The sequence below is a fragment of the Bombina bombina genome, chromosome 4 (genome assembly GCF_027579735.1).
Source record: "Bombina bombina isolate aBomBom1 chromosome 4, aBomBom1.pri, whole genome shotgun sequence".
Lineage (NCBI taxonomy): Eukaryota > Metazoa > Chordata > Amphibia > Anura > Bombinatoridae > Bombina > Bombina bombina.
Genome location: NC_069502.1, coordinates 690672414 through 690698345, shown reverse-complemented (window position 1 = coordinate 690698345; position 25932 = coordinate 690672414). Strand labels below are relative to the sequence as shown.

Genomic DNA, 25932 nt, shown 5'->3' with positions numbered 1-25932 from the left:
CTTTGTGAAAATTCTTGGAGCAGTGGCTAATCCGAACGGAAGTGCCACAAACTGGTAATGCTTGTCCAGGAATGCGAACCTTAGGAACCGATGATGTTCCTTGTGGATAGGAATATGCAGATACGCATCCTTTAAATCCACCGTGGTCATGAATTGACCTTCCTGGATGGAAGGAAGAATTGTTCGAATGGTTTCCATTTTGAACGATGGAACCTAGAGAAACTTGTTTAGGATTTTGAGATCTAAGATTGGTCTGAATGTTCCCTCTTTTTTGGGAACTACGAACAGATTGGAGTAGAACCCCATCCCTTGTTCTCCTAATGGAACAGGATGAATCACTCCCATTTTTAACAGGTCTTCTACACAATGTAAGAATGCCTGTCTTTTTATGTGGTCTGAAGACAATTGAGACCTGTGGAACCTCCCCCTTGGGGGAAGCCCCTTGAATTCCAGAAGATAACCTTGGGAGACTATTTCTAGCGCCCAAGGATCCAGAACATCTCTTGCCCAAGCCTGAGCGAAGAGGGAGAGTCTGCCCCCCACCAGATCCGGTCCCGGATCGGGGGCCAACATCTCATGCTGTCTTGGTAGCAGTGGCAGGTTTCTTGGCCTGCTTTCCTTTGTTACAGCCTTGCATTGGCCTCCAGGCTGGCTTGGCTTGAGAAGTATTACCCTCTTGCTTAGAGGACGTAGCACTTGGGGCTGGTCCGTTTCTGCGAAAGGGACGAAAATTAGGTTTATTTTTGGCCTTGAAAGACCTATCCTGAGGAAGGGTGTGGCCCTTGCCCCCAGTGATATCAGAAATAATCTCTTTCAAGTCAGGGCCAAACAGCGTTTTCCCCTTGAAAGGAATGTTAAGCAATTTGTTCTTGGAAGACGCATCCGCTGACCAAGATTTTAGCCAAAGCGCTCTGCGCGCCACAATAGCAAAACCAGAATTTTTTGGCGCTAACCTAGCCAATTGCAAAGTGGCGTCTAGGGTGAAAGAATTAGCCAATTTGAGAGCATGAATTCTGTCCATAATCTCCTCATAAGAAGAATTATTATTGAGCGCCTTTTCTAGTTCATCGAACCAGAAAAACGCTGCTGTAGTGACAGGAACAATGCATGAAATTGGTTGTAGAAGGTAACCTTGCTGAACAAACATCTTTTTAAGCAAACCCTCTAATTTTTTATCCAGAGGATCTTTGAAAGCACAACTATCTTCTATGGGTATAGTGGTGCGTTTGTTTAGAGTAGAAACCGCCCCCTCGACCTTGGGGACTGTCTGCCATAAGTCCTTTCTGGGGTCGACCATAGGAAACAATTTCTTAAATATGGGGGGAGGGACGAAAGGTATACCGGGCCTTTCCCATTCTTTATTTACAATGTCCGCCACCCGCTTGGGTATAGGAAAAGCTTCGGGGGGCCCCGGGACCTCTAAGAACTTGTCCATTTTACATAATTTCTCTGGAATGACCAAATTCTCACAATCATCCAGAGTAGATAACACCTCCTTAAGCAGAGCGCGGAGATGTTCCAATTTAAATTTAAATGTAATCACATCAGGTTCTGCTTGTTGAGAAATTTTCCCTGAATCTGAAATTTCTCCCTCAGACAAAACCTCCCTGGCCCCCTCAGACTGGTGTAGGGGCACTTCAGAACCAATATCATCAGCGTCCTCATGCTCTTCAGTATTTTCTAAAACAGAGCAGTCGCGCTTTCGTTGATAAGTGGGCATTTTGGCTAAAATGTTTTTGATAGAATTATCCATTACAGCCGTTAATTGTTGCATAGTAAGGAGTATTGGCGCAGTAGATGTACTAGGGGCCTCCTGTGTGGGCAAGACTGGTGTAGACGAAGGAGGGGATGATGCAGTACCATGCTTACTCCCCTCACTTGAGGAATCATCTTGGGCATCATTTTCTCTAAATTTTGTGTCACATAAATCACATCTATTTAAATGAGAAGGAACCTTGGCTTCCCCACATACAGAACACAGTCTATCTGGTAGTTCAGACATGTTAGACAGGCATAAACTTGATAACAAAGTACAAAAAACGTTTTAAAATAAAACCGTTACTGTCACTTTAAATTTTAAACTGAACACACTTTATTACTGCAAATGTGAAAAAGTATGAAGGAATTGTTCAAAATTCACCAAAATTTCACCACAGTGTCTTAAAGCCTTAAAAGTATTGCACACCAAATTTGGAAGCTTTAACCCTTAAAATAACGGAACCGGAGCCGTTTTTATATTTAACCCCTTTACAGTCCCTGGTATCTGCTTTGCTGAGACCCAACCAAGCCCAAAGGGGAATACGATACCAAATAACGCCTTCAGAAAGTCTTTTCTATGTATCAGAGCTCCTCACACATGCATCTGCATGTCATGCTTCCCAAAAACAAGTGCGCAATAGAGGCGCGAAAATGAGACTCTGCCTATGATTAGGGAAAGCCCCTAGAGAATAAGGTGTCCAATACAGTGCCTGCCGGTTATTTTACATAATTCCCAAGATTAAAATAATTCCTCAAGGCTATGGAGTATAAAATATGCTTATATATAAATCGTTTTAGCCCAGAAAATGTCTACAGTCTTAAAAGCCCTTGTGAAGCCCTTTTTTTTTTCTTTATGTAATAAAAATGGCTTACCGGATCCCATAGGGAAAATGACAGCTTCCAGCATTACATCGTCTTGTTAGAATTTGTCATACCTCAAGCAGCAAAAGTCTGCTCACTGTTTCCCCCAACTGAAGTTAATTTCTCTCAACAGTCCTGTGTGGAAACAGCCATCGATTTTAGTAACGGTTGCTAAAATCATTTTCCTCTTACAAACAGAAATCTTCATCTCTTTTCTGTTTCAGAGTAAATAGTACATACCAGCACTATTTTAAAATAACAAACTCTTGATTGAATAATAAAAACTACAGTTAAACACTAAAAAACTCTAAGCCATCTCCGTGGAGATGTTGCCTGTACAACGGCAAAGAGAATGACTGGGGAAGGCGGAGCCTAGGAGGGATCATGTGACCAGCTTGCTGGGCTCTTTGCCATTTCCTGTTGGGGAGGAGAATATCCCACAAGTAAGGATGACGCCGTGGACCGGACACACCTATGTTGGAGAAAGACAAAACAAACTTCTGACACTTCTCTGCCAACCTCCTGGGACGAAAGGCAAAGAATGACTGGGGGATGAGGGAAGTGGGAGGAGTATTTAAGCCTTTGGCTGGGGTGTATTTGCCTCCTCCTGGTGGCCAGGTTCTTATTTCCCAAAAGTAATGAATGGAGCTGTGGACTCTTTTCATTTATGAAGAAAATTGTGCACCACTTGTAATCTAGCCCTATGTGTATTGCAAATGAGGCAATGTAGAGGTTGGATGGGGAAGTGGGACAAATATTTATGCAATAAAGGGTAGACATTCTGGCCCCCAGGCTTTAGATGAGGAAAACAGCTATACCACATGCAACCTTAAAGGGACAGTCAACACCAGAATTTTTGTTTAAAAAGATAGATAATCCATTTAATACCTATTCCCCAGTTTTGCATAACCAACACTGTAATATTAATATACTTTTTACCTCTGTGATTAACTTGTATCTAAGCATCTTCTGACAGCCCGCTGATCACATAACATTTTATTATTATCTATTGACTTTAATTTTAGCCAATTAGTGCAGTGTCTGCAACAAGCGTGATCACAATGTTATGTATATGACTCACATGAACTAGCTCACCCCCGTTGTGAAAAGCAAATAAAAAAACATGTGATAAGAGGAGGCCTGCAAGGGCTTAAAAATTTGCATATGAGCCTTCCTGGGTTTAGCTTTCAACTAAGAATACCAAGAGAATTTAGCACATTTGGGGCGCGATCCGATATCGATCGCAGTTTGCGGCGCAAGCGAGGGAACCGGCGTCGCCCGCAGTTTCAGCTCGCAACTCGAGCCATCCCATATAGGTCGCCGTCAGATGCTAACGTGCCGTAAGTCTCACAAACCAGCGATGTCCAGAAATCTGCGTAAGTACAAATTTCTGGCGTCGCCAGTGACTTGCGCCACGTTAGAATCTGCCGGCGCCTATAAAACCTGACTAAAGTTTAAAACACCCGCACTGTCTAACACGCCTCCCTAACATAGCCTGCACTGTCTAACACGCCTCCCTAACATAGCCCGCACTGTCTAACACGCCTCCCTAACATAGCCCGCACTGTCTAACCCTCTATCCGCTATCCCCCCTCACTAGCCTAACAATAAAAAAGCTATTAACCCCTAAACCGCTGCTCCCGTACCCCGCCGCCAGCTATATTATATCTATAACCCCCTAAAGTGAGCCCCTAACACCGCCGCCATCTCTATTAAAATGATTAACCCCTAATTTAATCTACCTACCCCGCCGCCAGCTATGTTATCTATATTAACCCTAAGTATATTATAGTTAATATAGGTATTACATTATATATTAACTATATTAGCCCTAATTATATTAGGGTTAATATAGTTAATATAGTTACTATAGTATTTATATTAACTATATTAACTCTATCTAACCCTAACTAAATTTAGATTAAATTAATCTAATTCATTTATAAACTAAAATATTCCTATTTAAATCTAAATACTTACCTATAAAATAAACCCTAAGATAGCTACAATATAATTAATAATTACATTGTAGCTATGTTAGGGTTAATATTTATTTTACAGGTAAATTGTTAATTATTTTAACTAGGTATAATAGATATTAAATAGTTATTAACTATTTAATATCTACCTAGTTAAAATAATTACCCAATTACCTGTAAAATAAATCCTAACCTAAGTTACAAATACACCTACACTATCAATAAATTTAATAAACTACTAACATCTATCTAAAAATACAATTAAATTAACTAAACTAAATTACAAAAAAACAAACACTAAATTACAAAAAATAAAAAAAAGATTACAAGATATTTAAGCTAATTACACCTATTCTAAGCCCCCTAATAAAATAATAAACCCCCAAAATAAAAAAAATTCCCTGCCCTATTCTAAATTTAACAAATGTCAAAGCTCTTTACCTTACCAGCCCTTAAAAGGGCCTTTTGTGGGGCATGCCCCAAAGAATTCAGCTCTTTTGCATACAACAAATACAATACCCCCCCCCCATTACAACCCACCACCCACATACCCCTATTCTAAACCCACCCAAACCCCCCTTAAAAAAGCCTAACACTACCCCCCTGAAGATCTCCCTACCTTGTCTTCACCACACCGGGCCGAACTCCTGATCCGATCCGGGCGATGTCTTCCTCCAAGCGGCAAAGAAGAATTCTTCCTCCGGCGACGTCTTCCTCCAAGCGGCAAAGAAGAATTCTTCCTCCGGCGACGTCTTCCTCCAAGCGGCAGCAAAGTCTTCATTCTTCCGGCGGCATCTTCAATCTTCTTTCTTCGCTCCGCCGCCGCGGAGCATCCATCCCGGCCGACTGCTGAACTTGGAATGAGGTACCTTTAAATGACGTCATCCAAGATGGCGTCCGCCGAATTCCGATTGGCTGATAGGATTCTATCAGCCAATCGGAATTAAGTTAAAAAAATCTGATTGGCTGATTGAATCAGCCAATCAGATTCAAGTTCAATCCGATTGGCTGATCCAATCAGCCAATCAGATTGAGCTCGCATTCTATTGGCTGATCGGAACACGGTGTGGTGAAGACAAGGTAGGGAGATCTTCAGGGGGGTAGTGTTAGGCTTTTTTAAGGGGGGTTTGGGTGGGTTTAGAATAGGGGTATGTGGGTGGTGGGTTGTAATGGGGGGGGGGGGGGTATTGTATTTGTTGTATGCAAAAGAGCTGAATTCTTTGGGGCATGCCCCACAAAAGGCCCTTTTAAGGGCTGGTAAGGTAAAGAGCTTTGAAATTTGTTAAATTTAGAATAGGGCAGGGAATTTTTTTTATTTTGGGGGTTTATTATTTTATTAGGGGGCTTAGAATAGGTGTAATTAGCTTAAATATCTTGTAATCTTTTTTTTATTTTTTGTAATTTAGTGTTTGTTTTTTTTTGTAATTTAGTTTAGTTAATTTAATTGTATTTTTAGATAGATGTTAGTAGTTTATTAAATTTATTGATAGTGTAGGTGTATTTGTAACTTAGGTTAGGATTTATTTTACAGGTAATTGGGTAATTATTTTAACTAGGTAGATATTAAATAGTTAATAACTATTTAATATCTATTATACCTAGTTAAAATAATTAACAATTTACCTGTAAAATAAATATTAACCCTAACATAGCTACAATGTAATTATTAATTATATTGTAGCTATCTTAGGGTTTATTTTATAGGTAAGTATTTAGATTTAAATAGGAATATTTTAGTTTATAAATGAATTAGATTAATTTAATCTAAATTTAGTTAGGGTTAGATAGAGTTAATATAGTTAATATAAATACTATAGTAACTATATTAACCCTAATATAATTGGGGTTAATATAGTTAATATATATAATGTAATACCTATATTAACTATAATATACTTAGGGTTAATATAGATAATATAGCTGGCGGCGGGGTAGGTAGATTAAATTAGGGGTTAATCATTTTAATAGAGATGGCGGCGGTGTAAGGGGCTTACATTAGGGGTTAATAATTTTTATATAGGTGGCGGCGGTGTAAGGGGTCAGATTAGGGGATAGATAAGGTAGATGGCGGCGGTTTTAGAGGCTCACAGTAGGGGGTTAGTTTATGTAGATGGCGGCGGGGTCCGGGAGCGGCGGTTTAGGGGGTAATAACTTTATTAGGGATTTCGGGGGGGGGGGGGGGGGGATCGCGGTTGACAGGGAGATAGACATTGCGCATGTGTTAGGTGTTAGGTTTATTTTCTAGTTAGTTTAGGGAGTTACGGGGCTCCAATAGTCAGCGTAAGGCTTCTTACGGCTGCTTTTTGTGGCGAGGTGAAAATGGAGTAAGTTTTCTCCATTTTCGCCACGTAAGTCCTTACGCTGCATATTGGATACCAAACTGCGCGGGTTTGGTATACCTGCCTATGGCCCAAAAAACTGCGGGCGACGGCAGAAATATACGGGCGTAACTTCTAGGTTACGCCGTATATGTGATACCAAATCCGCGCAAATATTGGCGTCGCCAGCTTTTGCGGGCGACGCTTTATATCGGATCGACCCCCAAATGATAAAAGTAAATTGGAAAGTTGTTTAAAATGACCTAATGTCCTATTTGAAACATGAACGTTTTTTTGGACTTGACTGTCCCTTTAAAGGGGCAGTAAACGCCTTGAGTTTGTTATATAAAATGTTTAGCTACGCAAAAGGAAATAATTTTGCAATATATCTTCATTATTTTGCCCCCCTTACATGTAATTTAGCCATTTCTTATACTCAGAACTTGCTGTCTTCTCAAGGCTATAACCCTGCTAGATATATGTCCCTAATTGGCTTGATCAGATAACAACCGAAAAACTTTCACCTAGATTCCGAGTTTTGCGCTAGGCTTAAAAAGCAGCGTTGGCCGGTCTTAACGCTGCTTTTTAATGTCCGCTGGTATTACGGGTCTTGCAGGTACAGGTGTACCGCTCACTTTTTTGGCCAGACTTGGCAATACCGCAAATCCACTTACGTAAATTGCGTATCCTCTTTTTTCAATGGGACTTGCATAGCGCCGGTATTATGAGTCTGCCAAAAAGTGAGCGGTAGACCTTCTCCTGTCAAGTCTGCTACCGCATTTTAAAGTCAGTAGTTAAGAGTTTTACACTACAAAGCCGTAGCATAAAACTCTTAAAGGATTACTTTCTGTTATAATTTTTAAGCTAAACAACTAACATATTAAAGTTAACATTAATTAAAACCTACTGACCTATATTTTCTCCAAAACGAAGTTTCATAACGTTCTAAAAGTTATATCTTTTATTCGCCGATGATGTCACGTTATCCTGCCCACTATTTTCAGCACTGAGTGTTCAAAATACTTAACCCAATAACTTTGTGTTTAAAGCGCCATTTTGAAACCTAGGTATTGTAAACGGATTGGTATAGAGCAAAGGATACCCACGGAGTGGGTTTGGAAAACAATTAAATTTGCAGACAAGATTTCTGATATATGGTAGAGATATGTTAATGAAATGCTATTGATAAAAAGCGTATTTGGGGTAGTTAGTTAATAACAAGCATAGAAAATATTTACTTACAGTGGTCCTTTAAAGGGACACTGTACCCAAAATTTTTCTTTTGTGATTCAGATTGAGCATGAAATTTTAAGCAACTTTCTAATTTAATCCTATTATCAAATTTTCTTCATTCTCTTGGTATCTTTATTTGAAATGCAAGAATGTAAGTTTAGATGCCGGCCCATTTTTGGTGAACAACCTGGGTTGTCCTTGCTGATTTGTGGATAAATTCATCCACCAATAAAAAAGTGCTGTCCAGAGTACTGAAACCAAAAAAAAGCTTAGATGCCTTCTTTTTCAAATAATGATAGCAAGAGAACAAAGAAAAATTGATAATAGGAGTACATTAGAAAGTTGCTTAAAATTGCATGCTCTTTCTGAATTACAAAAGAAAAAATTTGGATACAGTGTCCCTTTAACTAAAGTGCTAAAAAGTACACTAACACCCATAAACTACATATTAACCCCTAAACCGAGGCCCTCCCGCATCGCAAACACTAAAAGAACATTTTTAACCCCTAATCTGCCGAACCAGACATCGCCGACACTATAATAAATATATTAACACCTAAACCGCCGCACTCCCGCCTCGCAAACATTAGTTAAATATTATTAACCCCTAATCTGCCGTTCCTAACATCGCTGACACCTACCTACATTTATTAACCCCCAATCTGCCGTCCCCAACGTCGCCGCCACTATACTAAAGTTATTAACCCCTAAATCTAAGTCTAACCCTAACCCCCCCTAACTTAAATATAATTAAAATAAATCTAAAGAAAACCTACTATTAATAACTAAATGATTCCTATTTAAAACTAAATACTTACCTATAAAATAAACCCTAAGCTAGCTACAATATAACTAATAGTTACATTGTAGCTAGCTTAGGGTTTATTTTTATTTTACAGGCAAGTTTGTATTTATTTTAACTAGGTAGAATAGTTACTAAATAGTTATTAACTATTTAATAAATACTTAGCTAAAATAAATACAAATTGACCTGTAAAATAAAACCTAACCCAAGTCACACTAATACCTAACACTACACTATAATTAAATTATTTCCCTAAATTAAATACAATTAAATACAATTAAATAAAATTAGCTAAAGTACAAAAAAAAAACACTAAATTACAGAAAATAAACAAATTACAAGATTTTTAAACTAATTACACCTAATCTAATCCCCCTAACAAAATAAAAAAGCCCCCCCCAAAATAAAAAAAAGCCCTACCCTACACTAAATTACAAATAGCCCTTAAAAGGGCCTTTTGCAGGGCATTGCCCCAAAGTAATCAGCTCTTTTACCTGTAAAAAAAATTACAAATCCCCCCAACATTAAAACCCACCACCCACACAACCAACCCTACTCTAAAACCCACCCAATACCCCCTTAAAAAAACCTAACACTAACCCCTTGAAGATCAACTTACCGGGAGAAGTCTTCATCCAACCGGGCCGAAGTCCTCAACGAAGCCGGAAGAAGTCTTCATCCAAGCCGGGCAAAGTGGTCCTCCAGACGGGTAGAAGTCTTCATACAGGCGGCATCTTCTATCTTCATCCATCAGGCGCGGGTCCATCTTCAAGACATCCGACACGGAGCATCCTCTTCATCCGACGGCTAACACTGAATGAAGGTTCCTTTAAATGAAGTCATCCAAGATGGCGTCCCTTCAATTACAATTGGCTGATAGAATTCTATCAGCCAATCGGAATTAAGGTAGAAAAAATCCTATTGGCTGATGCAATCAGCCAATAGGATTGAAGTTCAATCCTATTAGCTGATCCAGTCAGCCAATAGGATTGAGATGGCATTTTATTGGCTGTTCCAATCAGAATGCATAGAATATAATATAATGCAAGCTCAAGCCTATTGGCTGATTGGATCATTGGATCAGCCAATAGGATTGAACTTCAATCCTATTGGCTGATTGCATCAGCCAATAGGATTTTTCCTACCTTAATTCTGATTGGCTGATAGAATTCTATCAGCCAATCGGAATTGAAGGGACACCATCTTGGATGACGTCATTTAAAGGAACCATCATTCAGTGCTAGCCGTCGTATGAAGAAGATTCTCCGCGTCGGATGTCTTGAAAATGGACCCGCTCTGCGACAGATGGATGAAGATAGAAGATACCGTTTGGATGAAGACTTCTGCCCGTCTTGAGGACCACTTCGCCCGGCTTGGATGAAGACTTTTCCCGGCTTCGTTGCCCCGCAAAAGGCCCTTTTAAGGGCTATTTGTAATTTAGTTTAGGGTAGGGCTTTTTTTTTATTTTGGTTTTTTTTTTTTATTTTGTTAGGGGGATTAGATTAGGTGTAATTAGTTTAAAAATCTTGTAATTTGTTTATTATTTTCTGTAATTTAGTGTTTTTTTGTGTGCTTTAGCTAATTTTATTTAATTGTATTTAATTTAGGGAATTAATTTAATTATAGTGTAGTGTTAGGTGTTAGTATAACTTAGGTTTTATTTTACAGGTCTTAAATAGTTAATAACTATTTAGTAACTATTCTACCTAGTTAAAATAAATACAAACTTGCCTGTAAAATAAAAATAAAATCTAAGCTAGATACAATGTAACTATTAGGTAAGTATTTCATTTTAAATAGGAATAATTTAGTTAATGATATGAATTTTATTTAGATTTATTTAAATTATATTTAAGTTGGGGGGGTTGGGGTTAGGGTTATACTTAGGTTTAAGGGTTAATAAATTTAGAAAAGTGGCGGCGACGTTGGGGGCGGCAGATTAGGGGTTAATAAATGTAATGTAGGTGTCGGCGATGTTGGGGGCAGCAGATTAGGGGTTAATAAGTATAATGTAAGTTGCGGCAATGTCCGGAGCGGCAGATTAGGGGTTAATAGTTATAATGTAGGTGTTGGGGGTGACAGATTAGGAGTTAATAAGTGTAAGATTAGGGGTGTTTAGACTCGGGGTTCATGTTAGGGTGTTAGGTGTAAACATAAATTTTATTTCCCCATAGGAATCAATGGGGCTGCGTTAGGAGCTAAACGCTGCTTTTTTGCAGGTGTTAGACTTTTTTTCAGCCGGCTCTCCCCGTTGACCCCTATGGGGAAATCGTGCACGAGCACGCACAACCAGCTCACCGCTAACGTAAGTAGCTAACTTTTTGTCTGTTAACGCCGGGTTTGTAAAAACCTGTAATACCAGCGCTGTCTGTAAGTGAGCGGTGAGCATAAACTGCTCATTAGCGCCGCATAGCCTCTAATGCAAAACTCGTAATCTAGGTGAATGTACTTTATACTAACTTTATGGCAGTGGCTAGCCTTGTTATCTGCAGACTAAAGCCCAGATTGGCTCCTCCAAATAAGGCAAATGGTGGGTGGAGTTTGGCTATTGAAAAATAATTGCAGAAAAAAGACTTGGCTGATTTGTTATTCTATAGCAACACATAACAATGTCTTGCAATTACAAGGTGTTTACTGTCCCTTTAAAGGGATACTACACCCATTTTTTTTTCTTTCATGATTCAGATAGAGCATGCTATTTTAAGCAACTTTCTAATTTACTCCTATTACCAATGTTTCTTCATTCTCTTGGTATCTTTATTTGAAAAAGCAGGAGTATATGTTTGAAGCTGGCCCATTTTTGGTTCAGTACCTGGGCAGCGCTTGCTGATTGGTGGCTAAATGTAGCGACCAATCAGCAAGCGCTACCCAGGGTGCTTAACAAAAAAAATGGGCCGGCTCCTAAGCTTACATTCCTGCTTTTCAAATAAAGATAGCAAGAGAACGAAGAAAACATAATTTATGCTTACCTGATAAATTTATTTCTCTTGTAGTGTATCCAGTCCACGGATCCTCCATTACTTGTGGGATATTCTCCTTCCCAACAGGAAGTTGCAAGAGGATCACCCACAGCAGAGCTGCTATATAGCTCCTCCCCTAACTGTCATATCCAGTCATTCGACCGAAAACAAACAGAGAAAGGAGAAACCATAGGGTGCAGTGGTGACTGTAGTTTAATTAAAATTTAGACCTGCCTTAAAAGGACAGGGCGGGCCGTGGACTGGATACACTACAAGAGAAATAAATTTATCAGGTAAGCATAAATTATGTTTTCTCTTGTTAAGTGTATCCAGTCCACGGATCATCCATTACTTGTGGGATACCAATACCAAAGCTAAAGTACATGGATGATGGGAGGGACAAGGCAGGATTAAGCGGAAGGAACCACTGCCTGAAGAACCTTTCTCCCAAACACAGCCTCCGAAGAAGCAAAAGTATCAAATTTGTAAAATTTTGAAAAAGTGTGAAGCAAAGACCAAGTCGCAGCCTTGCAAATCTGTTCAACAGAGGCCTCATTTTTGAAGGCCCAGGTGGAAGCCACAGCTCTAGTAGAATGAGCTGTAATCCTTTCAGGGGGCTGCTGTCCAGCAGTCTCATAGGCTAGGCTTATTACGCTCCGAAGCCAAAAGGAAAGAGAGGTTGCCGAAGCTTTTTGACCTTTCCTCTGTCCAGAGTAAACGACAAACAGGAAAGATGTTTGCCGAAAATCCTTAGTAGCGTGTAAGTAAAACTTCAAGGCACGGACTACGTCCAGATTATGTAAAAGACGTTCCTTCTTTGAAGAAGGATTAGGGCACAACGATGGAACAACAATCTCTTGATTGATATTCTTGTTAGAAACCACCTTAGGTAAAAACCCAGGTTTGGTACGCAGAACTACCTTATCTGCATGAAAAATCAGATAGGGAGAATCACATTGTAAGGCAGATAGCTCAGAGACTCTCCGAGCCGAGGAAATAGCCATCAAAAACAGAACTTTCCAAGATAAAAGTTTAATATCAATGGAATGAAGGGGTTCAAACGGAACTCCTTGAAGAACCTTAAGAACCAAGATTAAGCTCCACGGGGGAGCAACAGGTTTAAACACAGGCTTAAATCTAACCAAAGCCTGGCAAAATGCCTGGACGTCTGGAACCTCTGCCAGACGCTTGTGCAAAAGAATAGACAGAGCAGAAATCTGTCCTTTAAGGAACTAGCTGATAATCCTTTGTCCAAGCCCTCTTGGAGAAAAGACAATATTCTAGGAATCCTAACTTTACTCCATGAGTAAGTCTTGGATTCACACCAATAAAGATATTTACTCCATATCTTGTGGTAGATTTTCCTGGTAACAGGCTTTCGTGCCTGTATTAAAGTATCAATGACTGACTCGGAGAAGCCACGCTTTGATAGAATCAAGCGTTCAATCTCCATGCAGTCAGTCTCAGAGAAATTAGATTTGGATGATTGAAAGGACCTTGTATCAGAAGGTCCTGTCTTAGAGGCAGAGTCCATGGTGGAAAGGATGACATGTCCACTAGGTCTGCATACCAAGTCCTGCGTGGCCACGCAGGTGCGATCAGAATCACTGATGCTCTCTCCTGTTTGATTTTGGCAATCAGTCGAGGGAGCAGAGGAAACGGTGGAAACACATAAGCCAGGTTGAAGAACCAAGGCGCTGCTAGCGCATCTATCAGCGTCGCTTCTGGGTCCCTGGACCTGGATCCGTAACAAGGAAGCTTGGCGTTCTGGCGAGACGCCATGAGATCAAACTCTGGTTTGCCCCAACGATGAATCAATTGAGCAAACACCTCCGGATGGAGTTCCCACTCCCCCGGATGAAAAGTCTGACGACTTAGAAAATCCGCCAAGAGTGGTACTCTGCCCAGCGAATTATTTTTGAGACTTCTAACATCGCTAGGGAACTCCTGGTTCCCCCTTGATGGTTGATGTAAGCCACAGTCGTGATGTTGTCCGACTGAAATCTGATGAACCTCAGTGTTGCTAACTGAGGCCAAGCCAGAAGAGCATTGAATATCGCTCTTAACTCCAGAATATTTATTGGAAGGAGTTTCTCCTCCTGAGTCCACGATCCCTGTGCCTTCAGGGAATTCCAGACTGCACCCCAACCTAGAAGGCTGGCATCTGTTGCTACAATTGTCCAATCTGGCCTGCGAAAGGTCATACCCTTGGACAGGTGTACCCGAGACAACCACCAGAGAAGAGAATCTCTGGTCTCTTGATCCAGATTTAGCAGAGGGGACAAATCTGTGTAATCCCCATTCCACTGACTCAGCATGCATAATTGCAGCGGTCTGAGATGAAGGCGCGCAAATGGCACTATGTCCATTGCCGCTACCATTAAGCCGATTACCTCCATACACTGAGCTACCGAAGGGCGCGGATTTAGAAGCATTTAGAAGTTTTGATAACCTGGACTCCGTCAGGTAAATTTTCATTTCTACAGAATCTATAAGAGTCCCTAAGAAGGAGACTCTTGTTAGTGGGGATAGAGAACTCTTTTCCTCGTTCACTTTCCACCCGTGCGACCTCAGAAATGCCAGAACTATCTCTGTATGAGACTTGGCAACTTGAAAGCTTGACGCCTGTATCAGGATGTCGTCTAGATACGGAGCCACCACTATGCCTCGCGGTCTTAGAACCGCCAGAAGTGAGCCCAGAACCTTTGTAAAGATTCTCGGGGCTGTAGCCAACCCGAAGGGAAGAGCTACAAATTGGTAATGCCTGTCTAGAAAGGCAAACCTTAGAAACCGATGATGATCTTTGTGAATCGGTATGTGAAGGTAGGCATCCTTTAAGTCCACTGTGGTCATGTACTGACCTTCTTGGATCATGGGTAGGATGGTCCGAATAGTTTCCATTTTGAAAGATGGAACTCTGAGGAATTTGTTTAAGATCTTTAGATCCAAAATTGGTCTGAAGGTTCCCTCTTTTTTGGGAACCACAAACAGATTTGAATAAAAACCCTGTCCTTGTTCCGTCCGCGGAACTGGATGGATCACTCCCATAACTAGGAGGTCTTGCACACAGCGTAGGAATGCCTCTTTCTTTATCTGATTTGCAGATAGCCTTGAAAGATGAAATCTCCCTTGTGGAGGGGAAGCTTTGAAGTCCAGAAGATATCCCTGAGATATGATCTCCAATGCCCAGGGATCCTGAACATCTCTTGCCCACGCCTGGGCGAAGAGAGAAAGTCTGCCCCCTACTAGATCCGTCGCCGGATAGGGGGCCGTTCCTTCATGCTGTCTTAGAGGCAGCAGCAGGCTTTCTGGCCTGCTTGCCTTTGTTCCAGGACTGATTAGATTTCCAGGCCTGCTTAGATTGAGCAAAAGTTCCCTCTTGTTTTGAAGCGGAGGAAGTTGATGCTGCACCTGCCTTGAAATTTCGAAAGGCACGAAAATTAGACTGTTTGGCCTTTGCTTTGGCCCTGTCCTGAGGAAGGGTGTGACCCTTACCTCCAGTAATGTCAGCAATAATTTCCTTCAAACCAGGCCCGAATAAGGTCTGCCCCTTGAAAGGAATGTTGAGTAATTTAGACTTCGAAGTCACGTCAGCTGACCAGGATTTAAGCCATAGCGCCCTACGCGCTTGGATGGCGAATCCGGAATTCTTAGCCGTTAGTTTAGTCAAATGAACAATGGTATCAGAAACAAATGAGTTAGCTAGCTTAAGTGTTCTAAGCTTGTCAATAATTTCAGCCAATGGAGCTGTATGGATGGCCTCTTCCAGGGCCTCAAACCAGAATGCCGCCGCGGCCGTGACAGGCGCAATGCATGCAAGGGGCTGTAAAATAAAACCTTGTTGAATACACATTTTCTTAAGGTAACCCTCCAATTTTTTATCCATTGGATCTGAAAAAGCACAACTGTCCTCAACCGGGATAGTAGTACGCTTTGCTAAAGTAGAAACTGCTCCCTCCACCTTAGGGACCGTCTGCCATAAGTCCCGTGTAGTGGCGTCTATTGGAAACATTTTTCTAAATATAGGAGGTGGGGAAAAGGGCACCCCCGGTCTATCCCACTCCTTGCTAATAATTTCTGTAAGCCTTTTAGGTATAGGAAAAACATCAGTACACACCGGTACCGCATAGTATTTATCCAGCCTACACAATTTTTCTGGTACTGCAACTGTGTTACAGTTATTCAGAGCAGCTAATACCTCCCCAAGCAACACACGGAGGTTCTCAAGCTTAAATTTAAAATTAGAAATCTCTGAATCAGGTTTCCCCGAATCAGAGATGTCACCCACAGACTGAAGCTCTCCGTCCTCATGATCTGCATATTGTGACGCAGTATCAGACATGGCCCTTACAGCATCTGCGCGCTCTGTATTTCTCCTAACCCCAGAGCAATCGCGCTTGCCTCTTAATTCAGGCAACCTGGATAATACCTCTGACAGGGTATTATTCATGATTGCAGCCATGTCCTACAAGGTAATCGCTATGGGCGTCCCTGATGTAATTGGCGCCATATTAGCGTGCATCCCCTGAGCGGGAGGCGAAGGGTCTGACATGTGGGGAGAGTTAGTCGGCATAACTTCCCCCTCGTCAAAATCTTCTGGTAATATTTCTTTTATAGTTAAAGACTGATCTTTACTGTTTAAGGTGAAATCAATACATTTAGTACACATTCTCCTATGGGGCTCCACCATGGCTTTCAAACATAATGAACAAGTAGTTTCCTCTGTGTCAGTCATGTTTAAACAGACTAGCAATGAGACTAGCAAGCTTGGAAAACACTTTAAACAAGTTTACAAGCAATATAAAAAACGTTACTGCACCTTTAAGAAACACAAATTTTGTCAAAATTTGAAATAACAGTGAAAAAAGGCAGTTACACTAACAAAATTTTTACAGTGTATGTAACAAGTTAGCAGAGCATTGCACCCACTAATGGATGATTAACCCCTTAATACCCAAAACTGAATAATAAAAGACAAAAACTTTTTTTTTTTTTTTTCAAACAGTCACAATAACTGCCACTTCTCTACTGTGGCTTTTTACCTCCCTCAAAAACGACTTTGAAGCCTTTTGAGCCCTCCAGAGATGTCCTGGATCATGCAGAGGGAAGCTGAATGTCTCTGTCAGTATTTTTATCTGCACAGAAAAGCACTAAAAAAGGCCCCTCCCACTCATATTACAACAGTGGAAAGCCTAAGGAAACTGTTACTAGGCAAAATTCAAGCCAGCCATGTGGAAAAAAACTAGGCCCCAATAAGTTTTATCATCAAATACATATAAAAACGATTAAACATGCCAGCAAACGTTTTATATTACATTTTTATAAGAGTATGTATCTCTATTAATAAGCCTGATACCAGTCGCTATAACTGCATTGAAGGCTTTACTTACATTAGTTCGGTATCAGCAGCATTTTCTAGCAAATTCCATCCCTAGAAAAATATTAACTGCACATACCTTATTGCAGGAAAACCTGCACGCCATTCCCTCTCTGAAGTTACCTCACTCCTCAGAATATGTGAGAACAGCCATGGATCTTAGTTACTTCTGCTAAGATCATAGAAAACGCAGGCAGATTCTTCTTCTAAATACTGCCTGAGATAAACAGTACACTCCGGCACCATTTAAAAATAACAAACTTTTGATTGAAGAATAAACTAAGTATAAAACACCACACTCCTCTTACGACCTCCATCTTGGTTGAGGCTTGCAAGAAAATGACTGGATATGACAGTTAGGGGAGGAGCTATATAGCAGCTCTGCTGTGGGTGATCCTCTTGCAACTTCCTGTTGGGAAGGAGAATATCCCACAAGTAATGTATGATCCGTGGACTGGATACACTTAACAAGAGAAAAATTCATAATAGGAGTAAATTAATAAGCTTAAAATTGCATGCTCTATCTGAATCATGAAAGAAAAAAAAATGGGTTTAGCATCCCTTTAAAGTAACAATTCTTTGGCAAGCCGTTAATTTACCTTTAAAAATAAAACTCTAGATTTTTAAAATATTGAATAATCAGGGCATACCTTACAAAAGAACTGGCGAGGAGGCCGATGATTCCCACTGCTGCACCAACTACAGCTGTTTTTCGACATCCAAATACGTCTGTGAATATGCTGACAACAGGTGAGCAGAAGAAGATCATACCCATAGACAGGGAGTTCACCCATGCTGTGAAAATAAAAAAAAGCATCATGTGAAAAATAATCCAAAAAATGCAAAATAAAGTAAATATTCAATTTATTTATAACGTTAACAAAAATTTGAGGATTGAACCTTACTGGTTTACAAGAAAAAGAAACACTAACCACTAACTAACTCTCTAAAGTAGAGCTGTCTAACTGGAGGTTCATGGGCCACACATGGAGGTTTTGTGGACCCTTGTACCGCAGTACAAATATGCTTTTTCTTATGTATTAGTGATTGTAAAGTTTAATCAATTAAAGTCCAGTATCTAAAATTACTCTTAAAAACAGGGGCACTTTAATTCCTGTGTCTTCTTCTGTATTTTGCAGATTAATGACAAATCTGGCTTTCTCCAATCGTTGCGTGCCCCCATTGGCGTCCAGCTCGTGGGGCACGCAACGATTGGAGGAAGCCGGATTAGTCATCGATATGCAAAATACAGTCAGAGAAGCGGGAAGAGGATCGGCAGTCTGTTTACTTTAACAGAAAGGTAAGTTTTTTTTTGTTTTTTTAAAGCGTGTTTGTAAAGTTTAATGAATTAAAGTGCCCCTGTTTTTAAGAGTATTTTTAGATCCTGGGCTTTAATTGATAAAACTTTACAATTACTTTAAGGGACAGTAAAGACAAAATTAAGAGATAGTACAGAGCATGACATTTTAAGCAACATTCTCTTAGTGTCCTTAGTAATATGGTATTTTACAAATCTTACATGGGCTTAGAAGCGTGCAAGTGTGGTAGCAGCCTTTGCAACAATGTTTATAGAGATTCTATACATAGCAAACACTGCAGCCATAGAACGCTAGAGACGTGCATGGAAGTGCTTGAACGCATGATTTGGATATATGATATTAATGAAATTCTGTGTTAATTAAGATTGGTTACACGGTCCCTGGGTGATGACATCATTAGAAAAATAATTTAAGGCACATGATTTCCTGATGTGATTTATCTTGCTTACATAGACTTTGACATAAAAATAATTTATATTTGTCATTAAGATTATTCCTATAATGTCTTGTGCATGTTATATGCTTTGTCACACATATTCCTCCAGGCTGTATTTCAGGAACCACAAACGTGACAACATAACATGACAATATATATATATATATATATATATATATAAAGTTAATTAATGAGGTTTTATGGTGTTGCTGTTTTTTTAAACATTAGTAATAGTTTAAATTAAAAAAAAAGAAAAACCCTTTAATCTATCCCCAGACCATTGTTTCCTTCTTGTTAAAGGGACATGGTATTGGCATGGAACTATTTTAGTGAATTATTTGCGTATACACAGTGTATTTTCGGTAATTTGCCATAAAAATTATATATATATATATATATATATATATATATATATATATATATATATATATATATATATATATATACACCGTGATGCCTCAGGATTTTTCAAAAGTTTTCAAATTTATTGATGTTTGGGGACTACTATCCCCTTCTTCAGAACAAACAAATATAGTACAAGACACTCTTAAATATGGTGAAAAAAACATATTAAATACCTCCTCACCTCTGTGTTTAGGTGCCAAACTCTCAAAGCAAACAGAATACCCGCAGCACTATAAACACATGCATGATATATGCTAATACAAGGTAAAATTATTGCACTGTTGTAAATCAGCTCCCATAAAGGGGATCTACAAAACAGCTGGGCTTGACTTATCAAGCCTTTCTTTCATGCACATTACACACCTTGCTTATTTTATTTACCAATTTGAATGCTCTTTTGATATGTAAATACATTTTAACTAGCCTTAGATAAACTGATATGTAAACAGTTACAGAATAGTGGAAATGTCTTTGAAAACTATACCTAATGACAATGCTTCAATCTGTCCAGTGGGTGTCACACCAACTACATATTATTTTCATAAACTAGACTAAATTCTACTGCAGCTGTAAAGTATTAGTATTGCCATGAACAATCTTTTGAAGGCTATGGCAATACTAAAACTTTATGAAAACAAATGTATCTAGCCAAATTACATTTTACATATAAAATACTATTTAAACATTTTCATTACCATTTATATTCTTGTTTTAGTGCAACTACATTAATTTTCTTCAATAACAGGCGTGTTATATTTAGTAATATCCAGTGTACTGATTTAATAATCTGAAAAAACAACAAGAATAAGCTACTTGTGATATTCTATCTGCACTTCTTAATTTTCCTCAGTGCCGGAAATTCAAGTATGTCATGTGATTACATGTGCAGCAATAAGACGACTGCTCAACAATAACCTTAAGGATATGTGGATGTAGCATATTCCTCCACATGACAATTTTGCCTAAAGCATTCCGGTAACGTGCAGTATAATATAGTTAATGAACTAAGCTGACATGAGGCTTAATACAATAATTCTAACCAGTTGCCATTCATAAATTACCTCATGACAGGATATTTCTATTAAAATTGGCCTATAATTCTACAATCAAAAGTCCCGTGCTCAGAGGAATGTTGTCACATTATTATCCCAGGGCAGTTTGCTTTACCTCAGAATGATATGCAAAAATTCCATTCAAGGGAAGATACAATAAAGGTCATTGTGCCCATTCCAGAAAAGATTTCAAGGAAAAGAAAACAAAGCGTAATATCTCATAAAAACAAGAACATTAGGTGGTCCCAACATTTCGATCTGCTATCATTGGCACATCTATAACCAATGCTATATTACTGATAAGTCAGAAGAAAACACATAAAGCATAGCAGGCACTCTGTTATTGAAGAACAAAATATAAAAGGTGTTGATATAGTCCAGCTCATATTGTAGATTCCTGAAGCAATATTTTGTTTTATATGGAACAGCTTGCCTCAGTATTTTATTCCCTCCCTTGCTGTGAGAAAGACCAAAAGCAAACTCAATTCTAACATCATGTTTCAAAAGAATCCCCAGGAGTGAGCTGGTGTCGGGCCTGTAAAAGTAAGTAGCCTACTGCATTACCAAGTGCACCATTCTGAGATAAGTGCAACCACACTTTTTCTAATCAGTTTAAAGGGACATAAAAGTACAATAAAAATATGTCATCTATACCAGACTCACATTACACAAACACTAAATACACACAACATAGAAATATCCACCATGCACACACATAATGGTAGAAATATTCACCATGCATACATGCGCACATACACACACACACACATTGGGAGAAATATCCACTTTTATGAGATACTGTATATTTACACACACACAAATACATATATATATACACACACAAATACATATATATATATATAATATATATATATATATATATATATATATATATATATATATATATAGAGTACACACACACAAATACATATATATATATATATACACACACACAAATACATATTGTCATGCATACACCTTTAAGGAGATTGATCACCTGGTTAACATCCTGCCTATAAAGTCTCACCTTTCCCCTAACTGATTGCTTGGTAATTTGAATCCTTGCTAGGTAACACTAGCTGCTCTCTTGCCCAGCCGTTGCTGAATTTGAGGAATATCCTTTGTGATTCTGCTCTCCTGACTTTCAGAATCTTATAATTCACTCGTATATTGTGAGTATATCATTGGGACTTCCACTCAAAAACGCTAACAAAAACAAGCTATATATTTATACAAATATTGTCCTAACAACCTTTTGGGAATCTTTCTAATCTTTGTTGCTCTGATTACCTGCTTAGCGTCATATCGAGCTAACCCCCTGGTTCAACTCACTCGGCTCCAGTTTGCCGCTACCGCAGCTGTTCAGTCTCACTGTTCTCTTTCAGTGTTAAGCCGGAACTACTTCCTGTGTTTGCGGTCACGCCGCCCGCTCTAGTCAGTCTCTCTCTAACCAGCACAGGAGCATAACGTACTCCAAATTCCTCCTGGATCCGGACCAAGTCTCCAAGTAAGCAATTACTAGTAATCATAATTACTGGTCTTACAAATAAATCCTCACAGCTCTGGAAATGTAAATAACATTTGGTCTTTTAGTTTATTTGTGTACACATTTGGTATTACCTGGAATAGCGATCCTTCCACTTGTTCAATATAGTAAATTGCTGTCTTTCTTTTTGTAACAATTGTTGCTATTAACTAGTGTGTTGCCATAAGTGATTATTCACCTTGTTCATATAAACACTTCTATAACACTGTTTATATAGAAACTGCTTGCTTCACAATCTGATTTAAGTGATATTTCAGAGTTGAATTAAGCTACAAAATCATATTTTGAAAACATAATTATTTTAGGTTGATTATGTTTCCTTGTATCTTTCTGCAAAAATAGATCCAACATTGCTACTTAGCATTACACATATATACACACACAATTTACACACACACAAATACATATTTACACACACAAATACATATATATAATATATATATATACACACACACAAATACATATATATATATATATATATATACACGCACAAATACAGATACACACACACACACACACACAAATACATGCGTATATATACAAACACACAAATACATATATATATATATATATATAATATATATATACACACACAAATACATATATATATATATATATATATATATACACACACAAATACATATATATATATACACACATACAAATACATATATACACACACACATAAATAAATACATATATAAACACACAGCTACATATATACTAGGGTTGCACCGATACTATTTTTTTAAGACCGAGTACAAGTATCAATACTTTTTTTCAAATACTCGCCGATACCAATTACCGATTTTTTTATGTCATGTGACAGTTTACCAAGCACAATACAGACTAATGATTTAAGATACCTTCTATATAATTATGAAGAACTGTAACTCAAAATAGATTATGATATAATAAAACAGTTTTATTTGATTGTTTTCACAAAGTTCACAGAACATGTTTATAAATAAAAATATTACAATTAAATATATAAATAACAAATGTAAAATCCCAACAAACTAAAAGTGCAATACAGTAAAAAAATATAACAGTGCACTGTTTAATCATGGGAACAACACTATGGGCTAGATTACATCTAAAAATAAACTACCAGTAGCCCTTAAAAGGGCTTTTTGCAGGGCATTGCCCCAAGATAATCAGCTCTTTTACATCCAAAATACACTAAGTCCCCTCTAACAGTAAAATCCCCCCACCCACCAAACCCCCCAAAATAAAAAAACTTAACACTAAAAAAACCTAAACTACCCATTGCCCATTTTCACATCAGCCAATAGGATGAGAGCAAGCAAATAATTATTTGGGATGAGTCAACCATGTCTTCCAGTGATGCACTTAGACGTGCCGACAAACTCCTTCAAGAGTTGATGAACAACAACAAACCTTTTGGAGGCAAAACTATTCTGCTCAGAGGTGATTTTAGACAAACTCTTCCTGTTGTTACACACGGAAGTAGAGCAGCTATAGTTAAAACCAGCATAAAATGTAATCCACTCTGGCATAAGTTCAAACTTTTGAAGCTGACTAATAATGTCAGATCTGTTGATCCAGAGTTTAGCTCTTGGCTTTTAAAGCTTGGAGATGGACTACTGATAAATGAGCATGGTTTGCATGAAGACATCTTTGAAATTCTTTCCCAAATGATATGCAAAGACTCCATTGTAAAGGAGATTTTTGGTGAAGAGTTAAAAGATTCTGATACTTTTAAGTTTTCAAAAATGGCCATTTTATGGCCAAAAAATAGTGATGTTGATAAAATCAATGAGGAAGTAATGAGTTTGTTAGAAGGTGAAACCTCTACTTACTTAAGTACAGATTCCATTGATGATGAATCACAGGAAGATAGGGATAATTACCCAGTTGAGTTTTTAAATGAATTGGCACCTTCTGGAATGCCAGTTCATAAACTCAATCTAAAAAAACATAATTTATGCTTACCTGATAAATTTATTTCTCTTTTAGTGTATCCAGTCCACGGATCATCCATTACTTGTGGGATATTCTCCTTCCCAACAGGAAGTTGCAAGAGGATCACCCACAGCAGAGCTGCTATATAGCTCCTCCCCTCACTGCCATATCCAGTCATTCGACCGAAACAAGACGAGAAAGGAGAAACCATAGGGTGCAGTGGTGACTGTAGTTTAATTAAAATTTAGACCTGCCTTAAAAGGACAGGGCGGGCCGTGGACTGGATACACTACAAGAGAAATAAATTTATCAGGTAAGCATAAATTATCTTTTCTCTTGTTAAGTGTATCCAGTCCACAGATCATCCATTACTTGTGGGATTCCAATACCAAAGCTAAAGTACACGGATGATGGGAGGGACAAGGCAGGAACTTAAACGGAAGGAACCACTGCCTGTAGAACCTTTCTCCCAAAAACAGCCTCCGAAGAAGCAAAAGTGTCAAATTTGTAAAATTTCGAAAAGGTGTGAAGCGAAGACCAAGTCGCAGCCTTGCAAATCTGTTCAACAGAGGCCTCATTTTTAAAGGCCCAGGTGGAAGCCACAGCTCTAGTAGAATGAGCTGTAATCCTTTCAGGGGGCTGCTGTCCAGCAGTCTCATAGGCTAAGCGTATTATGCTCCGAAGCCAAAAGGAGAGAGAGGTTGCCGAAGCTTTTTGACCTCTCCTCTGTCCAGAGTAAACGACAAACAGGGCAGATGTTTGACGAAAATCTTTAGTAGCCTGTAAGTAAAACTTCAAGGCACGGACTACGTCCAGATTATGCAAAAGACGTTCCTTTTTTGAAGAAGGATTAGGACACAATGATGGAACAACAATCTCTTGATTGATATTCCTGTTAGAAACCACCTTAGGTAAAAACCCAGGTTTGGTACGCAGAACTACCTTGTCTGAATGAAAAATCAGATAAGGAGAATCACAATGTAAGGCAGATAACAAAGAGACTCTTCGAGCCGAGGAAATAGCCATCAAAAACAGAACTTTCCAAGATAAAAGTTTAATATCAATGGAATGAAGGGGTTCAAACGGAACTCCCTGAAGAACTTTAAGAACCAAGTTTAAGCTCCACGGGGGAGCAACAGTTTTAAACACAGGCTTAATCCTAACCAAAGCCTGACAAAATGCCTGGACGTCTGGAACTTCTGCCAGACGCTTGTGCAAAAGAATAGACAGAGCAGAGATCTGTCCTTTTAAAGAACTAGCTGATAAGCCTTTGTCCAAACCCTCTTGGAGAAAGGACAATATCCTAGGAATCCTAACCTTACTCCATGAGTAACTCTTGGATTCACACCAATAAAGATATTTACGCCATATCTTATGGTAGATTTTCCTGGTGACAGGCTTCCGAGCCTGTATTAAGGTATCAATGACTGACTCGGAGAAGCCACGCCTTGATAGAATCAAGCGTTCAATCTCCATGCAGTCAGTCTCAGAGAAATTAGATTTGGATGATTGAAAGGACCTTGTATTAGAAGGTCCTGCCTCAGAGGCAGAGTCCATGGTAGAAGAGATGACATGTCCACTAGGTCTGCATACCAGGTCCTGCGTGGCCACGCAGGCGCTATTAGAATCACCGATGCTCTCTCCTGTTTGATTTTGGCAATCAGTCGAGGGAGCAGAGGAAACGGTGGAAACACATAGGCCAGGTTGAAGAACCAAGGAGCTGCTAGAGCATCTATCAGCGTTGCTCCCGGGTCCCTGGACCTGGATCCGTAACAAGGAAGCTTGGCGTTCTGGCGAGACGCCATGAGATCCAGTTCTGGTTTGCCCCAACGATGGACCAGTTGAGCAAACACCTCCGGATGGAGTTCCCACTCCCCCGGATGAAAAGTCTGACGACTTAGAAAATCCGCCTCCCAGTTCTCTACGCCTGGGATGTGGATCGCTGACAGGTGGCAAG

At 39.2% G+C, this 25932-nt stretch overlaps 1 protein-coding gene across 1 annotated transcript in view; it reads right to left on the bottom strand.

The window, feature by feature from the left end:
- The window catches only part of SLC16A10 (solute carrier family 16 member 10), a 256305-nt gene that overhangs the window by 65585 nt on the left and 164788 nt on the right, over positions 1 to 25932 (bottom strand). The window contains exon 2 of the mRNA XM_053710863.1: positions 17942 to 18086. Within this exon, the coding sequence (XP_053566838.1) occupies positions 17942 to 18086 (145 nt within the window). The remainder of the gene's footprint in view (positions 1 to 17941; positions 18087 to 25932) is intronic.